At 32.1% G+C, this 21797-nt stretch overlaps 1 protein-coding gene and 1 long non-coding RNA gene across 3 annotated transcripts; one reads left to right on the top strand and one right to left on the bottom strand.

Moving 5' to 3' along the window:
- The first annotated feature begins 185 nt into the window (after positions 1–185).
- LOC127865230 (uncharacterized) lies at positions 186–19974 on the top strand. Its single transcript, XM_052405246.1, has 4 exons — positions 186–237; positions 16792–16959; positions 17325–17481; positions 17987–19974. Exons 1-4 carry the CDS (start codon positions 223–225, stop codon positions 18367–18369), a joined length of 723 nt encoding a protein of 240 aa, XP_052261206.1. The 5' UTR covers positions 186–222; the 3' UTR covers positions 18370–19974.
- On the bottom strand, positions 6119–8205 carry LOC127865278 (uncharacterized). Of its 2 annotated transcripts, none has more exons than XR_008042567.1 (3): positions 8141–8205; positions 7322–7419; positions 6119–6901 (listed from the first exon to the last, which is right to left on the bottom strand). It is a non-coding gene; the product is annotated as an uncharacterized LOC127865278 (long non-coding RNA). The 2 variants fall into 2 exon arrangements; XR_008042568.1 differs by having other exon boundaries at positions 8098–8183.
- Positions 19975–21797: the final 1823 nt, after the last annotated feature.

Genomic DNA, 21797 nt, shown 5'->3' with positions numbered 1-21797 from the left:
GTCGAGGCCACGAGATAGAAAAAAGAGGAGTACAAAACTAAATAAAAGCGGCGTACAATTAAAAAAATGAGCGGTGCAGAAAAAAGGCAGAGTGCATTAAATAAAAGAGAAGAGCATTTCGTCATCTCGAGATCCCGACATAGCTAACTCGTGGCCACGAGTTAGTCAGCCAATCAAATTGGTCGACGCGATGATAATGGTGAGTTAACCAAATATTTACAAATGTGGCTCGTCGGGGTATCATTGACTTTTCAATCGAAATGCATATATTTCATTCTATAAGCGTTATTTTTTTCGAGTTATTCCGCATATTAGAGTTAATTTATGTTCCATAACCTGAGTATGTTTCGGACAAGTACACAGATAGTGTAATTTCGGATGTTTGAGTAAATTTGTAACATACTGTATTTGTGATGTATTTTTGAGTTGTCTTACAAATATGAAAGCATTGCGGTGTGGTTATCTTTGATTAACAGTAGTAATGCATTTTTATGTATTCATGCCTTTTTCCAGGTTCACCACAGTCAGAATTTCAGACCTGCTTTTCCCAGATTAGCAAAATGCTTCTAAATATCTTTTCTAAACTCCATTAAAAATGGTTCGTGGTTTTCAAGACAAAGTTATTCATAATTCATAATTATTAATCATTTTTCAGATGGATCATACTTGGTTCCAAGTAATTGAGAGTAAGTCTGGCCCAGATCACACATACAGTGCCTGTGCCCAAAAAATCAAGTACCCCTCATAAACGAGGAAGCAAGAGGGCAATTTATCAACTCCCACAAGAAAAACACCTAAACATGAACATAAAAGGATTAAACTGGTGATTATTTTTCACTTTCTAGTACAACTTTCTTTTCTATAATAATTCAATTGTATTTTTATAATTGTGAAATCCCTTCAACCAATTGTAAAATTTGTTGAAAACACAATATATCACTTATTTAGTACCAACATTTGGTATATATCACTTATTAAGTACCAACATTTAGTATATATACTATGGATTTAATATTTGTTAAACATAGGCTTGCTTAATAAAATATTGTCTTCTTCATTGAGAGGAAGTATCGTTGTAGAACTTTTAAATGAAATTGAATATGCAGCAAAACAATGCTACAACAAGGACAGTGTTTTAGCCCAAAAGGATTTCTGTGACCTGGCTGAATTTAAATGGCATGAACTCATTGATGAACTATTAGAGCAACAGCCACTGCTAGCTGATGTTCTCTTGGCTGTGTTCCTACCAACCTCTAAGATAGGGAATACAAAATCTGTTCAGAGACTAATACTGGTCATATCTACTGTGTTTGGAATGTTGATGAATACAGGATACCAGGAGTTGTCGGTACAACTCGTTAGTTCAAAAGAATATCGCAATGACTTTAGCTAAAGAACAAACATGCCCAAAATTACATTTAGTTTCAACTGTGTTTCTTTTTTTCTTCAAATGTTTTGTTAAAGCCCAAAAACACAAAATATGACTTAACACCTTGTTTATAGAATGGAATATTGTAAAGTGTGCAATTTATATTTAATCATTTTATGAGTAACTCAAGAGAAAATTTCATTAAAGAGTTGCCAAACTCAGCTGTGAATGAATGTTTGTTTTATAAAATATTTAATGTATGCATTTTAAATATATCTTTATATGTTTTAAATATTTCACAATATCTAAATACACATACAGTAAAAAACATACCAGGTATACAAAAAAAAATCTTTCTTAGCCAGAAATTAGCAATATACATGTATAGTTTTTTGCAATTTGATTAAAACAAAAACAGTATTAAACATTAAATTGTGTACTATTTTCTTACCCTCAAGTTTGTGAAATTGGGCATTTGAATGTTTATGTTACTGTTCATGACACATGTTTTGTTTGGAAATTAAATAAATCTTTTGGAACATCTTTTTAATAGCGCTGACCCAGGCTCTTAAGGTCCTTGATGTTTTAGCTCACCTGAGCTCAGATGAGCTCATAGGATCGATGAATGTCTGTTGTCCCCGTCCTTCTTCTTTTAACTCCCCTTTGGGGTTTTTTTTCTGCTCATAGATCGAGAAACTTGGTCAGGATGATTGTTTGAAGGAATTGTAGGTCAAGTTCAAAGACGGGTCATCAGGGGTCAAAAACTAGGTCACTATGCCATTGACAAATATTGGCTACCTGTACTAAGGTGAGCGATATAGGGCCATTATGGCCCTTTTGTTTTAATTCTACCCTTAACACAATCAGGAATAAGTTTACAAATCTTGCAAAAAAAATATTCTTATTTCTTGTCCATTTCGTTTCAATTTTTGAATAATTGTAGTTCTATATGTAATTAGAACACCATTTAAATTTCATTAATATACCTTACGTAAAAATGTGTTAAATTTGATGTCAAAAGTGAATTTCCCAGCAGGATTCTCAGGGTTTGTAATTCTTTACTAATAAATCATTATATAGAAGCAAAAAAAATTGGTCCTGTCAATTTCATGAGTCAGTCAGGGATCTCCAAACAATAGAAATTTTAAAGGGGCCCTTTCACAGATTTTGACATGTATTGAAGCTTGTCATTAAATGCTTTATATTGATAAATTTAAACATTGGATCTAAAAATCTCCAGTAAAAAACAACAAGAATACTATTAAAAAAAGGAAAAAAAGTAAGCCTCAACTGGACTCGAACCACTGACCCCTGAGGTCCTGGAGTAAAAAGTCTCCCGCCTAGACCACTCGACCAACCATGCTTATGCTATGAGCGGATGTATTTTTTTAATGAAATAAGCAATCCTCTTAGTTTCCCAAACTATAATGACAACAACAGAACTTTCCAAGGTATTCAATCGTTTCGCGTTGCAACGCTTTATAATTCCAAGGTTTTCAAATTGTCAAAAGATGCATATAATGAATATTTTAGAGCATGGTAAATGTTCAGTATAACTATTTCCTCACAAATATCATTGCTAAAACGAAAATTTGCGAATATGAAACATTTTTTGATTTTTTTTTTCAATTTACCAAAACGTGAAAAGGCCCCTTTAAGGTCAGCCTTATAAAAGATAAATTGCTCTGCTACACAGTCTGTCATAAATAAGAAATAAAAAATGTACCTCGTGACTGTTAGTTTGTTGTTATTTGTTTATACTTCGGTTATGTTTATTTGTTATTTATCCTTAAAGTATTATAGAACTTCAAAAACCAAACACACTGAATTAGTTAAAGCTGAAAGTTATTGCTTCAATCTTGTTTTTATATTACTTTTAATTTAATGACAATCACCTTTTGACCAAATTGTAGAGAAAAACCAATGGAATTTTTCTAAAATGAAGCAAAACCAAGTATAAGACTTTTCATTGGCTTATTCATTCTACAATTTTCTGAAATGTGATGTTTCTATGAGCCTTTAAACTAATTGTTCCTATAGTAAATTAAGCGCACCGACTTGAAACAGGTGTTGTAAATTATGAATTATTCACTATATACATTTGTATATAATGTATCCTTATATAATTTCACTTAACAGAATGCCTTTCAGGTAAATGGAAATATATGAAGTATTACCTAAATGTGTTTGGTTTAGCTTTTCAAACCCATTTAGTTGATTTATTTAAGGTAATATTAAAAAAAAATCAAATGAATTATAGACAAAAATGTTTGATCATTGTAGGTGTATGACAGACTTCAACCTTTGGGTGTCACTCTGAGCCATTCAGACATGTTGTATACAATGGATCAGATATCGGGACATTTTAATACTGAATAAATTGATTCCATTGCCAGTGGAAAGAAATTCAGAATTGTTGGGGACAACATTAACTTTCATTTAGGTTTAAGCACTGTCCCAACAAGAGCTGTCAGAGGACAGCGCCCTCGACTATTCGAGTGCTTGACAGTATAACGTAAGCCATCATGGGGTAATATTCAAATTATTCAATAAGGTCAAGGTAAAAGTTCAGGTATATTTTCCACAATCTATTGGACATTTGTAAAGACATAAAACAAACTAAAAAGATTTTATTTAAAGTTTGATTGCAATTGCTTGGGTGGGAAGTTTGGACGGTCCTTCAAAAATAAAGTAAATAAATATATATATATATATATATATATATATAATAAAAGTAAAAACACGTGTCTGGGATTTTAAATATATATTGATTTAAATCAATATATATTTAAAATCCCAGACACGTGTTTTTACTTTTATTATATAATATTCACAATCTGGATTATTACATTTTACTTATATATATATATATATATATATATATATATATATATATATATATATATATATATATATATATATATATATATATATATATATATATATATATATATATATTAACCATGTTTCAAAGAAAAAAATATTCTTTTTTGGGTTGGGTGGGGGTTGAGAGGGGGTATAATGTGGGGTGTGGTCATTTATTAGATGATCTTTCAAAAATAAAAAATGGGGGGGTGCAGGGATTCTGGGTTGGGGCATGGGGTATTGTTTGGATGGAATCCATTGTGGTATTCAGGTAAGTGTTGTTTTGTCAAAGTATTAATAAAATCTGATCATAAATAAAGATGTAATGGCAATTTAACTAAAATTTACTCTTGACCTTCACAGTCAAGGTCATTCAAAGGTCAAGGTCAAATTGAACTTGGCAGGTACAGTACCCTCATGATAGTAAGAAAATATTTGAAATTTGAAAGCAATAGCTTTGATACTTTAGAAGTCAAGTGGATCTAAACACAAAATTTAACAAAATACTCAGTTACTAAGATAAAAAAGGGCCATAATTCTTACAAAATGCTTGATACAGTTGTCTGCTCTTGTTTATAGATTGGGGTCATGTTGTTAAAGAAGTTTGCAAAATATGAAAGCAATATGTTAAGGAACATTGGAAATATTTGAGGTGGTACGCAAACTTTAACATAGATTTATCAATAATATGCATATTCTAAATGAAAAAAGTGCCATAATTCTTACAAAATGCTTGATACAGTTGTCTGCTCTTGTTTATAGGTTGGGGTCATGTTGGTAAAGAAGTATGCAAAATATGAAAGTAATATGTCAAGGGACATTGAAAATATTTGGGATGGTATGCAAACTTCAATATAGATTTATCAATAATATGCATATTCTAAGTGGAAAAAGGGCCATAATTATTACAAAATGCTTGATAGAGTTGTCTGCTCTTGTTTATAGGTTGGGGTCATGTTGGTAAAGAAGTATGCAAAATGTGAAAGCAATATGTCAAGGGACCTTGAAAATATTTGGGAATGGTACGCAAACTTTAACATAGATTTATCAATTATATGCATATTCTAAGTGGAAAAAGGGCCATACTTATAACAAAATGCTTGATATAGTTGTCTGCTCTTGTTAATAGGTTGGGATCATGTTGGTAAAGAAGTATGCAAAATATGAAAGCAATATGTCAAGGGACATTGAAAATGTTTGGGGTGGTACGCAAACTTTAACATAGATTTATCAATAATATGCATATTCTAAGTGGAAAAAGGGCCATAATTATTACAAAATGCTTGATATAGTTGTCTGTTATTGTTTATAGGTTGGGGTCATCTTGGTAAAGAAGTATGCAAAATATGAAAGCAATATGTCAAGGGGCATTGAAAATATTTGGGGTGGTACGCAAACTTTAACATAGATTTATCAATAATATGCATATTCTAAGTGGAAAAAGGGCCATAATTATTACAAAATGCTTGATATAGTTGTCTGCTCTTGTTTATAGGTTGGGGTCAATTTGGTTAAGAAGTATGCAAAATATGAAAGCAATATGTCAATGGACATTGAAAATATTTGGGGTGGTACGCAAAACTTTGACATTTGCACGCTAACGGGAACGCCGACGCCGGGGTGGGTAGGATAGCTCCACTATATATATTTCATATATAATAGTCGAGCTAATAATCCGGTAAAGAAGATTAACACGGAAGAACTGCACACATGGATTTCTCAGAACCAAATTAAGTGTTATTATGAAATTGGACGTTAAAAAATAGGGTTACATTATTATGCTTAATAGTTCTGAACTTTTTATTCAAATTACATAGAATGTTTGAATTTTAAAAACATTGTTATAGACAATGAATTTTTATTACTAAACTGTTTCCCATAAGGCCAAAAAAATATTGTGTCTGGTCACCAGATTGACCCTCTTTTTTGTATCCCCACCCAATCTTTTTTTATTGACACTTTCTTTAAATATGTCAAAAGCCAATAATTTATAAGTAAGTTCTTTTTAAGGTAGATTTGATCATTTTTCAACCAAAATAAGCATAGCAGCACAATTAAGAACAGAACAGAAAATAACTTTATAGGGTAACTTATACTACATGGTATATCCTTACAAACAAATGTTAATTTATAAACATAAATCACGCAACTCCCGTACCATTCTCACACATTTTCACCCATACGCACTATCCTCAGAAACACACAAACATACACACACACTAACACTCACATATGCATTAATTCAACATAGAATATACATTTTCATCAAACATAAATGATAAATAAATCAATCCAATCAAAAATATATTTAAGATATTTTAAATATTCGAGGATAGACTTTCCTAAAAAGATGTGAAAATTCAATTAATCAAGGAATCTTGTAATAATAATATGTATGCTTTAAGTTAGGTGACAGTTTACTAAAATCATATTTTATCCCTAGTTCATTATTACACAAATCACAACAAATTGAAAACTGTTAGACTTCCTTAGTTTCAAAACCAAAATACTGGTTAACTAAAGTTCTTCGGCAGATAGTTGAGTTTCCACAATAGTCCTTCATTTTTCCGGTCATATGTGCAGATGCAATGACTGATTTGTTAAAGAAGAGAATGGCCAGGGCATCAACATGGCTTCTTCATGCTCTGCCGATCTCTTGTATGTAAGCTGCAAATATAATGTGTGTGTATATATATATATATATATATATATATATATATATATATATATATATATATATATATATATATATATATATATATATATATATTAAGATGTACATTTTGCTAAAAATATTAGGAAAAGTGTTCCTAGTTTCCTAGTTTTAGGAAAACTTTGTTAATAGGTAATAAACAGCTCCAGAAAAAAAGGATTATTTGTGTCATGTTTGAGCAGAGAGAACAGATTAGAACTTAAAGCACAAAATAAAGTTGTATAAGCTCAGGTCAGATTGTTTGCATCAGCAGATCAAAACTTCATTATCTATTATCTTGTTTTGTGCTTAATGCTCAATTCTGTGCTCATTGCTCAAACTGCAAATAGTTTTGTTGACTTTTATATCTAATATTGGATCTTAATTATGCTTACATAATGACAAATGTTGTTTAATTCTGTGTTCTCAATCAGAGACGTAGATAACAACGTCTCTGTCGCAATGCATCTGTTACTGACTGGCTGTTGATAACCTGAAAAAAGAAGAAAGCAGTGTAGTGTAAGGGCTAGTTTAAATAATTAGACCTTGGTTACACAGGATTATCATCCCACCAAGGAAAATTACAAGCATCTGGATTTAAGCTCGCTTGGTAGGCATGCTAGAATAATGGTCATCACAGGTTTTAGTCCTGCATGTGTCATAATCTCTTTCTCTTGTGTACTATGACTATGTAAATTGCTTAGCAGTTGAATTTAAAATTTAAAAAAAATACCGATTATTTACAATAATAATTATTTTAACTCAGCTCTCTCAGCCATCATGGCAAAAATTGCAAGTACAATAGGACAGTGTAAATAGTTCTATTAGAATCAGCAGTGGCTTGTAAAATTTATTATATAGTTGTTTGTTATAAATGAGCATTGATAAAACAATCAAATTAAATGGATGTACAAATACATTATCGATTTTTAAACAGAATAAATTGTATTATGTAAGCCAAAAATGTACATATCATTGGTAAAAATAAGGATTTTGACGGTACTATTACTCCATATAATTAATGTTATCCGAAATTACATTTTCCATTTATTTATCCGAAAACTATTCAACTTATGAAGAATGAACAATCTCATACAAAATCAATCGTTCCGTGAGAAATGAGTCATACCATTGAAATACTTAATTATAATACTGATCAAGAGATAATTACTTTGCACAACGAACCACCTTTAAAAATTTGCTAGTTTACTTACTATTGTCATCGCCTCCGCTATAACTTCGTCTGTACCTGCTGACTCTTTGTATACAAAGGGGCAGGTAATCCAGAATAAACGTTAAATTGACATAACAAACAATTTGATTGGCTGAGCTAAGTCGGGATCTCGAGATGACGAAAATGTTCTCCTCTTTTATTTAATGCACTCTGCCAATTTATTTCTGCACCGCTCTTTTTCGGCGTAAGCTGAATAAGCCAGCTTTTCACCCTGACTTGACCTTTGTAAGTGTCCAATAATACTCAAATAAAATTTCCCGCGGCTAGGTACGAATGAATACACTTCATTTATTCCATTGGCTGATTTGAGTATAACACCAGAACATTGGAAACATATCCGCGTCTTTGTAACACTGTTTTACTGCATGAAACAATTTTATCTCTAATGAAAAGGCCCAATAGATAGAACAGTTTTACAATCAATTTTCGACATAAATACAGTTTGTGCGTTCACCTTTTATTTTCAGAGAATTACCAGCGCAAAAGCGTTTAACTAAAGGCTATGTTGTCATATTTAGTACTTACTTGCATTGCATTTCAACCCGCGAGGTTTCGGGTCAATACGCGGTCATTTTGTGAAAGTCAGAGTTTATATACAGTTCATCACCGGAGTTCGCAAAAGGGGTTGCGATCATTGTGTCTTACTGACAATAACGTAGTGACTGTAATGCATTGCATTCCAATCCGCAAGGTATCAAGGTCAGTTTGCGGTCAGTTGCAGAAATCTTTATATAAACGCCGTCTCGTAAACTTTGTGCACTTGAAGTCTGTTTTGATCACAAAGATACTAAATAAAGATATTCGGCGATATTATTGTGGTATGTCAATCATCGATTTTTAATATGGTTTCAAAATTTGCATGATAAGGACCAATTTTGATAAAATTAATTAGAAATATTTATCCATTTAGACCAGTTTATTAAGCATGACCACAATAATTCGCTATACTATAATTATGCAATTAAATAAGATTCGAGTATTGCCGGCTGACCTATATGCACTCGTTTATTTTCATGTTTCTTGTGTTTTTCTATTCTGTAAATATAGATATCTGAGTAATAATATCACATAAAGCAAAATAAGCCACGAAATCTGGCGCAACACCCCGTAATTGATTTGCTTATGATGTAGCTAACAACTGCGCAGAAAAAAAGGCATCCGCTACTTTTTATCTCATAGAGATAACTTTTGATCGTTCATAAACATCGACCACAATCAACGCCGTATATCTTTTTTAAAGATATTTCTTGTTTAATTGTACGCCGCTTTTATTATGTTTTGCACTACTCTTTTTTCTATCTCGTGGCCACGACATAGCTAACTCGTGGCCACGAGATAGAAAAAAGAGGAGAGCAATTTAAAACAAGAGAAGCACCGCTCTTTTTTTAATTGCACGCCGCTTTTATTTAGTTTTGCACTCCTCTTTTTCTAGAAAAAAGAGGAGAGCAATTTAAAAAAAGAGATGTGAATGTCACCTCTATGCCAACGTACTTGTTTTAAATTGCTCTCCTCTTTTTTTGACGATGCTGAAACAGCATCGTTTAAGGTATGATAACCATCAAAAAAAATTCACAATGGCGACCTATGTAAAAGATTGAGATAACTCGATTTTTCAGTTACTTCCCTTGGGCATACGCCACTGCGTAGGAGATTGCTCGTTGATTCTCCTAGCAGAGTTGTCGTTCGTGTTTCAACATTCAACAATGGCCGCCCCATGAAAGTCTCGATTTAAAACTTTCTTACTGCATAAATTGGCTTGTTTCGCTATTTAGAAGCTGTCATTTATGATATATGAATTATTTATTCACTAAATCTCCGCTAATGACAACAATGGATGGAATTCGAAGGATATATTCGATGTGAATGGATCACTTTCTACAACAATGACTTCGCCCATGAGAGACTTGATAACACTCGTGTCAAAACTTTCTTACAGCTTAAATTGGCTTGTTTCGCTATTTAGTAATGCAACAATAAATGGAATTCGAAGGATATATTCAATGTGAAATGAAGCACTTTCTGGATCTCGACAGATTGACAAGGCAAAACTGGCATACTGATGATACTGGTATTTTTAGTTATCAATTTAAGTCACATTTTGCTTTATAAATTTTGTTCGAGCATTTTGCGACTTATTGAATGGCTATGATACCCGATATCAACAGCTCATATGGAATTTGCAAATCACCAAGCTGTCCTGAAATACAACATTGATTACCAACTCTTTACTCAAATTACTGGTTTGTATGAATTCTTTCTTCTTTCTATTTAAGTAGTTGATATCATAGTCCAAATAATTAGACGTAATTTACCGTTTAGTCCATGTATATCGACCTCATATTTATAGGAGTAGATATTATGTTAAAAAGCCTTTTCACAGATTTTAACATGTTTTGAAGTTAGTCATTAAATGCTTTATATTGATAAATGTAAACATTGGATCTTAAAAGCTCCAGTTAAAAATCCAGAATAAAATTCTTTAAAAAAAAGTAGTCCGCCACAGGGCTTGAACCAGTGACCACCTTAGTCCTGGAGTAAAAACGCATTAGCCTGCTCGACTTTTCTGCCAAGTATAAATGATTGACGTATTTTATACCTAATATAAGCAATCTTCGTAGTTTCACACAATTAAACAACAACAACATAACTCTCCAAATTATGCAATCGTTTCGCGTTGCAACGCTTTATAATTTTTAAATCGTTAAAAGATGCATATAATCGCTATATTAGACCATGGTAAATGTTCAGTAATACTGTTTCCTAAAAGTAACATAACTTAAACAAAAATTTGCGAATCCGATACAACTGTTTTCAATTTTTGTCAATTTACCAAAACGTGAAAAGATCTCTTTAAAGTTAAATGAACTGTATCCCAGTAAAAGAGACATTAAGGCGATTGTGGCCAGTTTAGATCCAGTTCAGCCTGCAGTTGCATGCAATCTGTTTGCTTTAGAGCGGTTTTCTGACAATGACAAATAGTTTAATTGGATACTGATTAGACTGCCCTTTTCCTGTGACCTGGCTAATTAAATTCAGAAGCCTGGTAACAGTTTAACGTTAATGTTACCAATGTGTCAGACCAGGGCCTGGATTTTGAAATCTAGGACATGCATGGTCAGAAGATGTCATTTAAGATTATACATTTTTTCAAACATATACAAATGCATAAAAATATAAATAGTAAAATGCACTAAGTCAAAAGGCATTTGACTTCGGCTGGTGCCTTGGCACACCAGGTGTTTCGGTTGCAATAGTTTGATGGACTCACAACTTGGATGTGTAGTTACATTATTTACAGTATATCAAACAGTATTTAGCATGAACCAATAATTTTTTCAAACATAAATAATTATTGATGTAAAATGCTTAAAGGAATAATATTTAAGGTTTAAGAAGGCATTTTCTTTTTGTTTTAAAGGATATCTTTGAAAATTATATTTTTTATGAATTTTTTGGCAACAAGGGGTAACGCATTTTTAAAAAATGTAATTAATTTTCGACAAAAACTGGTACCATGAGCAGCATGAAACAATTTTTTTTTAAACATTTGTAATTGATTAAAAATGATTGCAAAAATAATATCTAGGGTCTAATAAAGCATTTTTTATTTTATTTTAATAGGTTACTCTTAAAATTATATTTTTCATGATTTTTTTTTTTGCAACAAGGGGTTATGAAATTAAAAAAATGTTACTGGATTTTTAGACCAAAACTGGTTCTATGATAATACTATAATGCACTTCGCCAAAACATTTATAATTATATTGTTTATTCTTGAAAATGTATTTCCCCTATTCACAAAAATAACACTTTTGATAAGAAAGTTCATATATAATGATGTTTACTTTTATTTTCAAGAAGCATAATGCTTCTTTTTAGTCGTATTCAGCCACAAGTTGTTGTCAGCCACTTAAGGGTTATATGTTGCCTTTCTTTTACTAAATGCAAAATAATTCTACGCTTTGAGACATTCATAAAATATTTTATGTCTTTATAACACCGACAGCCTAATAAATTTATATATCAAGTACTTCCATACTAACAGGACCATTCTAGGCGGGCAACCTAGCAACCTTGATTTGTTCATATCTTCCTATCAATCTGTTATATGTGTTATGAATCATTTGTTCGGAGAGCATTTAATGTTTGTTATAACTTTTAAATAATTCAATGTTCAAAGTGATATTGTTATTGACCGATAAACCAACATACTGATTAAAAGGGAATATTTAATTAATTATTTGCATTTTATCTTACATGAAAAATATTTGCCTAAATGTTTTTCAGACTATAGAGAAATCTATATACAATTAATAATTGACGACCTTTATCAAAAAAACATTTATGAAATGGAAGTTTAAAGATAAAAATAAATAATGCAAGTTTTTGTCAGATATTCGTAATAATTTCCATTATAATTGAGTGTCTGAGCAATGTGGATGAATGAATATATCGGATAAAACGAACACCTGTCTACACTTGAATTATTATTTATTTTTCAATATTGTATGCACTTAAGTTTAGCCTTTATGCTTTTTTTAGCATTTTAAGACAGTGCCCCTCCCCAAAATCAAGTAATTATTACTTGTCATTCATTTGTGTAATGGTATACTATAATTTTGTGGTAGAATATTTGAGAAAAACATTAGAAACGAAACTTGTCAGTGATGAAATTTTCCATATGGTTATAGAAATTACCGATCGTCGGTTTCTGAAAAACAATACGTCACGGTTTCCAAAAATATGATGGTTGTGCCCAAAGATTTTGGTGTTAATAAACATTACTGGTTTATATTTTAATAATTTCGATTCTCATTTGATAAATACGTTATTTCAAGGCTGATGATCTTGAAATGTGCAAGCTATTCTTTCGTTTTGCATATGTCTGTCGATACATCTGTACAATCGGTAATTTCCGTAACCACTCATTAAATTGTAGCAGACACAAGTTTAAATAAAAAAAAATGTTTTACACTAATATTCTACCTCTTTCTTGCTAAAAACTAATGCATGAATGATTTACAAGTAATATTGCATCGTTTTCAGCCAGGAACATTGTCTATGACCGCGAAAAAAACATAACAAACTTTTTGATTTACGATATTTACTTTATAAATAGCTTGCATGCGGCATGGCATTGCATGTTCCGCAAGATAAATATCTCGACTTTATTTATTGGATGATTTTGGACTGTTTAATCCAATCAGAAAATAGCTTTTAAACGTAATTTAGACCCATGTTTAGCGAGATAATTAAGTACCACTTTTTATACACTGCCAAATTGTGACATAACAAGTTGCCTCCCTTGTTGGTTCATTCTACTGTATTAGTATGCCCCCCTTCGAAGAAGAGGGGGTATATTGTTTTGCACATGTCGGTCCGTATGTCCGTCCACCAGATGGTTTCCGGATGATAACTCAAGAATGCTGGATGTCACGTTTATATTCAAATCTTCATAAAATTTGGCCAGAATATAAGTCTCAATGATATCTTGGATCAGTTCGTAAATGGTTATAATTGGTTGAAAAACATGGCTGCCAGGAGGTGGGGCATTTTTCCTTATATTGCTATTGTAAAACATTGTTAACACCGGAGAGGTCACATTTATTTTCCGATCTTCAAGAATTTTGGTCACAATATTTGTCCCAATAATATCTTGTTATCTCAGGTGAACGACTTTGGGCCTTTCAGGCCCTCTTGTTTGTTCATCTTACCATTTGAAGAAAAGATATCATTGCACAGATGTCTTATACTTTAAGAATGTGTTATGCTGCATTTCCTTTGTGGCTTGTTCGGGGTATATTGTTTAGCACATGTCGCTCAGTCCGTCCGTTGGTCCGTCCACCAGATGGTTTCCGGATGATAACTCAAGAACGCTTAGGCCTAGGATCATGAAACTTCATAGATACATTGATCATGACTCGCAGATGACCCCTAATGATTTTCAGGTCACTAGGTCAAAGGTCATGGTCACAGTGACTCAACTTTGAAAAATGGTTTCCGGATGATAACTCAAGAATGCTTACGCCTATGATAATGAAACTTCTTAGGTACATTGATCATGACTCGCAAATGACCCCTATTGACTTTCAGGTCACTAGGTCAAAGGTCAAGGTCACGGTGACTTGACAGAGTAAAATGTTTTCCGGATGATAACACAAGAAAGCTTACGCTTAGGATCATGAAACTTCATAGGTACATTGATCATGACTCGCAAATGACCCCTATTGATTTTCAGGTCACTAGGTCAAAGGTAAAGGTCTCAGTTCCAAAAACGTATTCACACAATGGCTGCCACTACAACTGACAGCCCATATGGGGTGCATGCATGTTTTACAAACAGCCCTTGTTTCAAAAATGTTTTCATGTAGTATACTTATATTGATATTTACAAAATTGATGCATATGAATGATAGACTTTACTGAAATCATTTTTGACGATGCTGCTAAGCAGCTCGTCTAAGGTATCATACCATAAAAAAATCTTCACAATGGCGACCTATGTTAAAGACCGAGCCAGTCCGATTGAGATAGCTCGATTTTTCTAATCGGCATACCTCGCTTATTATCATTGATAAAGGTATAGGAAGCTCAGCTATAAATAGGACAGCATATTCTGTGAAAAAGATTTTATAATAGTTTGAAAACGTTAATTTTTAATCAGTTATATTCAATTCATTATATGTTTGTAGATCAATGAAACAACTATGCATTTTCTGTATTGTATTTGACATTTGTCGTGATTCAGTAAATAAATTGCGAAATAAAACGTGTATTATTAACTTTCAACGCGATCATGAGTGTAAAGAAAACGAATTATTTCGAACCTGCCAATTGTAAACGTTGGTATATAAACAGCATAATAGCCATGTGACATCTGAGAAACTCGCTCTTATGCGTGCTTTCTCATTTTGCATATTTAATAAACTTTTCAAACAGAAATTACAGAGCCACATCAGTACACACACTATGTTTGATTATTCATTCGTTTGTTGGATATTGTTTGCTGTTTTAAACACATATTAGGTCATATCGCGGAGATTTAGTTAACCTTACCATAGGCGAACTCACGTATTCAAGTGCTCTTACGACTATGTGCTCATACCTACTTTCCGGAATCATCATGAAATTATTGCTGTACTTAACGAACAAACATGCCTAAGCTTATTGAACTAAAGAAAAATAATAATCAAAAGATAAAAATTATATGTTCATGCACATAGGCATGTGAAATAACGTCCGTACAGCATCATTAACTTAGGAAAGGAAACAACGACATATAAAGTTTGGTATGATAAACATGTGAAATTAAAGAGCATGGTGAAATTAAAGAGCATGTCAAGTTTTGAATTTATATGCTGAAACGTTATGTTATAACCCACAAACATTTAACTGTAACATAACGTTTTTTTAAGATAAGTGGTACAGAAAATACACGTCGAATATCTTGAAGATATTTCTTGTTATATTTGATCGAGAATGTAACCCGCCTCCCAGTTTCGCTGAATGGATCAAATTCCCGACGGATACTACTTCCCTGTACCCCCATTTTTTTTCGTACCCTACATTTTTCGAACCCAATTTTTTTCGTACCTTATTTTTGCTCGTACCCAATTTTTGTCGTACCCAATTTTTTTTCCTACCCAATTTTTTTTTTCGTAACCAAATCTTTTTTCAACCCATTTTTTTTGCACAATTTGTGTACCCAAAATGTTCGTAACCATTTTTTTCCTACCCAAAACGTTCGTACCTTCATATACAATTGTGGTGATGTAGATAAAATTAAATAGATTCTTTTATATCAATCATCTTCAAAAGCATCGTCACACCAGTACTGTCAGTACTTTGATCTATCTCGTGGCCACGAGTTAGCTATGTCGTGGCCACGCGATAGAAAAAAGAGGAGTGCAAAATTAAATAAAAGCGGCGTACAATTAAAAAAAGAGCGGTGCAGAAAAAAAGGCAGAGTGCATTTAATAAAAGAGGAGAGCATTTTCGTCATCTCGAGATCCCGACATAGCTAACTCGTGGCCACGAGTTAGTCAGCCAATCAAATTGTGCGTAACATGTGTAAATATTATGTACGCATATATTCTGGTTCCGAGCTTCCACTGTAAACAAATAGAAGCCTGGCATTGGCGGAATCATGGTCGACGCGATGATAATTGAGTTAACCAAATATTTACAAATGTGGCTCAACGGGTTATCATTCATTTTTCAATCGAAATGCATATATTTCATTCTGTAAACGTTCTTCCTTTTTTTCGAGTTCTTCCGCATATTAGAGTTAATTAATGTTCCATAACCTGAGTATGTTTCGGACAAGTACACAGATAGTGTAATTTCGGATGTTTGAGTAAATTTGTAACATACTGTATTTGTGATGTATTTTCGAGTAGTGTGACAAATATGAAAGCGTTGCGGTGTGGTTATCTTTGATTAACAGTAGTAATGCATTTTTATGTATTCATGCCTTTTTCCAGGTTCACCACAGTCAGAATTTCAGACCTGCTTTTCCCAGATTAGCAAAATGCTTCTAAATATCTTTTCTAAACTCCATTAAAAATGGTTCGTGGTTTTCAAGACAAAGTTATTCATAACTCATAATTCAAATCATTAATCATATTTCAGATGGATCATACTTGGTTCCAAGTAATTGAGAGTAGGTCTGGCCCAGATCACACAAACAGTGCCTGTGCCCAAAAAAACTCAAGTTCCCCTCATAAACGAGGAAGCAAGAGGGCAATATCAACTCCCACAAGAAAAACACCTAAACATGAACATAAAAGGATTAAACTTGTGATTATTTTTCACTTTCTAGTACTACTTTCTTTTCTATAATAATTCAATTGTATTTTTATAATTGTGAAATCTCTTCAACCAATTGTAAAATTTGTTGTAAGTACCAACATTTGGTATATTTACTATGGATTTAATATTTGTTAAACACAGGCTTGCTTAATAGAACACTGTCTTGTTGTGTGCATATTATATTTTTGCCATTAATATTAAGTTCTTTGCATTAGGACATGGGCTAAAATTTTAATTCAAAGATCAAATAAACCACTCTTCATTCATATAAACTATTTCTGCACAAGCCCATCAATCCTTTTTCAAGCTTTGCCATTAAACACTCAATTTTTCATGTTTCATCACTGATCTAGGATGAAAAAACCAGACACAACAAATGGTCCATCGAAGAGAAATCTTATCTGAAAGAATACAGTCAGAAATTACGAAAATATGGCGAGTCAGAAAACAGTTTCTGGAACAAGTGTGCAATTGCCATGAACAACATGTTTGGTGGAAAAAACAGAACAGGTACATAATGATTCTTAAACAGTAATAACATTAGTATATTTTCCTTATTTTACTGGCAGAGCACTCAATTTAATATTCAGGTATAATACAATGTCATATGAACCATGCTTATTAAATTGAATTTAGAAAACAATCATTACCATATGTCATAAGCTGTACATATGTACACAACAGAAACAGTGGGAGATGATAAATGTAGTAAAGGGGTGGGTGATTTTATAAAATAAAAAATCTAAAACGGCTATCAATCAGATATTTTGTTTTTGTAAAATTTATGACTAATTTTTAGTCAATTTAAACAAATAATTTTTTTGAAATGACTACTAATAATGTATAAAACACTTTTTAAGAAGTCTATGATATAGAAACATAGATTATTAATGTTTGCTAAAATAACATTATATTGTCGTTTCTTTTAAAGAAAAAAAAGATTTATCAAGCAATATTATCATATATTATTATTTCTGTTTTGTGTTTTTATTTTACCTTTTTTTGCTTCAATCAGGTTCCAGCTCTCCAAGAGAAGTTGCAGTGCATATATTGTCTTCTTCATTGAGAGGAAGTATCGTTGTAGAACTTTTAAATGAAATTGAATATGCAGCAAAAGAATGCTACAGCAAGGACAGTGTTTTAGCCCAAAAGGATTTCTGTGACCTGGCTGAATTTAAATGGCATGAACTCATTGATGAACTATTAGAGCAACAGCCACTGCTAGCTGATGTTCTCTTGGCTGTGTCTCTACCAACCTCTAAGATAGGGAATACAAAATCTGTACAGAGACTAATACTGGTCATATCTACTGTGTTTGGAATGTTGATGAATACAGGATACCAGGAGTTGTCGTTACAACTCGTTAGTTCAAAAGATAATCGCAATGACTTTAGCTAAAGAACAAAGATGCCCAAAATTACATTTAGTTTCAACTGTGTTTCTTTTTTTCTTCAAATGTTTTGTTTAAGCCCAAAAACACAAAATATGAATTAACACCTTGTTTATAGAATGGAATATTGTAAAGTGTGCAATTTATATTTAATCATTTTATGAGTAACTCAATAGAAAATTTCATTAAAGAGTTGCCAAACTCAGCTGTGAATGAATGTTTGTTTTATAAAATATTCAGTGTATGTATTTTAAATATATCTTTATATGTTTTAAATATTTCACAATATCTAAATACACATACAGTAAAAAACATACTAGGTATTAAAAACAAATCTTTCTTAGCCAGAAATTAGCAATATAAATGTATAGTTTCTTGCAATTTGATAAAAAAAACAGTATTAAACATTAAATTGTGTACTATTTTCTTAACCTCAAGTTTGTGAAATTGGGCATTTGAATGTTTATGTTACTGTTCATGACACATGTTTTGTTTGGAAATTAAATAAATCTTTTGGAACATCTATTTAATAGCGCTGACCCAGGCTCTTAAGGTCCTTGATGTTTTAGCTCACCTGAGCTCAGATGAGCTCATAGGATCGATGAATGTCTGTTGTCCGTCCTTCTTCTTTTAACTCCCCTTTGTTTTGTTTTCTGCTCATAGATCGAGAAACTTGGTCAGGATGATTGTTTGGAGGAATTGTAGGTCAAGTTCAAAGACGGGTCATCAGGGGTCAAAAACTAGGTCACTATGCCATTGACAAATATTGGCTTCCTGTACTAAAGTGAGCGATATAGGGCCATTATGGCCCTTTTGTTTTAATTCTACCCTTAACACAATCAGGAATAAGTTTACAAATCTTGCAAAAAAATATTCTTATTTCTTGTCCATTTCGTTTCAATTTTTGAATAATTGTAGTTCTATATGTAATTAGAACACCATTTAAATTTCATTAATATACCTTACGTAAAAATGTGTTAAATTTGATGTCAAAAGTGAATTTCCCAGCAGGATTCTCAGGGTTTGTAATTCTTAACTAATAAATCATTTTTAGCCTTATATAGAAGCAAAAAAAAATTGGTCCTGTCATGCAATTTCATGAGTCAGTCAGGGATCTCCAAACAATAGAAATTTTAAAGGGGCCTTTTCACATTGTTTGACATGTATTGAAGCTTGTCATTAAATGCTTTATATTGATAAATTTAAACATTGGACCTAAAAATCTCCAGTAAAAAACAACAAGAATACAATTAAAAAAAGGAAAAAAGTAAGCCTCAACTGGACTCGAACCACTGACCCCTGAGGTCCTGGAGTAAAAAGTCTCCCGCCTAGACCACTCGACCAACCATGCTCATGCTATGAGCGGATGTATTTTTTTAATGAAATAAGCAATCCTCTTAGTTTCCCAAACTATAATGACAACAACAGAACTTTCCAAATTATTCAATCGTTTCGCGTTGCAACGCTTTATAATTCCAAAGTTTTCAAATTGTCAAAAGATGCATATAATGAATATTTTAGAGCATGGTAAATGTTCAGTATTACTATTTCCTCACAAATATCATTGCTAAAACGAAAATTTGCGAATATGAAACATTTTTTGATTTTTTTTTTCAATTTACCAAAACGTGGTTCTACACGGCATATGTCATAAATAAGAAATAAAAAAATGTACCTCGTGACTGTTAGTTTGTTGTTATTTGTTTATACTTCGGTTATGTTTATTTGTTATTTATCCTTAAAGTATTATAGAACTTCAAAAACCAAACACACTGAATTAGTTAAAGCTGAAAGTTATTGCTTCAATCTTGTTTTAATATTACTTACATTTAATGACAATCACCTTTTGACCAAATTGTAGAGAAAAACCAATGGAATTTTTCTAAAATGAAGCAAAACCAAGTATAAGATTTTTCATTGGCTAGTTCATTCTACTATTTTCTGAAATGTGATGTTTCTATGAGCCTTTAAACTAATTGTTCCTATAGTAAGTTAAGCGCACCGACTTGAAACAGGTGTTGTAAATTATGAATTATTCACTATATACATTTGTATATAATGTATCCTTATATAATTTCACTTAACAGAATGCCTTTCAGATAAATGGAAATATATGAAGTATTACCTAAATGTGTTTGGTTTAGCTTTTCAAACCCATTTAGTTGATTTATTTAAGGTAATATTTAAAAAAAAATCAAATGAATTATAGACAAAAATGTTTGATCATTGTAGGTGTATGACAGACTTCAACCTTTGGGTGTCACTCTGAGCCATTCAGGCATGTTGTATACAATGGATCAGATATCGGGACATTTTAATACTGAATTAATTGATTCCATTGCCAGTGGAAAGAAATTCAGAATTGTTGGGGACAACATTAACTTTCATTTAGGTTTAAGCACTGTCCCAACAAGAGCTGTCAGAGGACAGCGCCCTCGACTATTCGAGTGCTTGACAGTATAACGTAAGCCATCATGGGGTAATATTCAAATTATTCAATAAGGTCAAGGTAATAGTTCAGGTATATTTTCCACAATCTATTGGACATTTGTAAAGACATAAAACAAACTAATAAGATTTTATTTAAAGTTTGATTGCAATTGCTTGGGTGGGAAGTTTGGACGGTCCTTCAAAAATAAAGTAAATAAATATATTTATATATTTTTTTAACCATGTTTCGAAGATTTTTTTTTATATTTTTTGGGTTGGGAGGGGGTTGAGAGGGGGGTATAATGTGGGGTGTGATCATTTATTAGATGATCTTTCAAAAATAAAAAATGGGGGGGGGGGGGGCAGGGATTCTGGGTTGGGGCATGGGGTATTGTTTGGGTGGAATCCATTGTGGTATTCAGGTAAGTGTTGTTTTGTCAAAGTATTAATAAAATCTGATCATAAATAAAGATGTAATGGCAATTTAACTAAAATTTACTCTTGACCTTCACAGTCAAGGTCATTCAAAGGTCAAGGTCAAATTGAACTTGGCAGGTACAGTACCCTCATGATAGTAAGAAAATATTTGAAATTTGAAAGCAATAGCTTTGATACTTTAGAAGTCAAGTGGATCTAAACACAAAATTTAACAAAATACTCAGTTACTAAGATAAAAAAGGGCCATTATTCTTACAAAATGCTTGATACAGTTGTCTGCTCTTGTTTATAGATTGGGGTCATGTTGTTAAAGAAGTTTGCAAAATATGAAAGCAATATGTTAAGGAACATTGAAAATATTTGAGGTGGTACGCAAACTTTAACATAGAATTATCAATAATATGCATATTCTAAATGAAAAAAGTGCCATAATTATAACAAAATGCTTGATAGAGTTGTTTTCTCTTGTTTATAAGTTGGGGTCATGCTGGTAAAGAAGTATGCAAAATATGAAAGCAATATGTCAATGGACATTGAAAATATTTGGGGTGGTACGCAAAACTTTAAC

Source organism: Dreissena polymorpha, chromosome 1, assembly GCF_020536995.1.
Source record: "Dreissena polymorpha isolate Duluth1 chromosome 1, UMN_Dpol_1.0, whole genome shotgun sequence".
Lineage (NCBI taxonomy): Eukaryota > Metazoa > Mollusca > Bivalvia > Myida > Dreissenidae > Dreissena > Dreissena polymorpha.
Note: the sequence above shows the minus strand (reverse complement) of the source record. Positions and strands in the feature narration are given on the sequence as shown.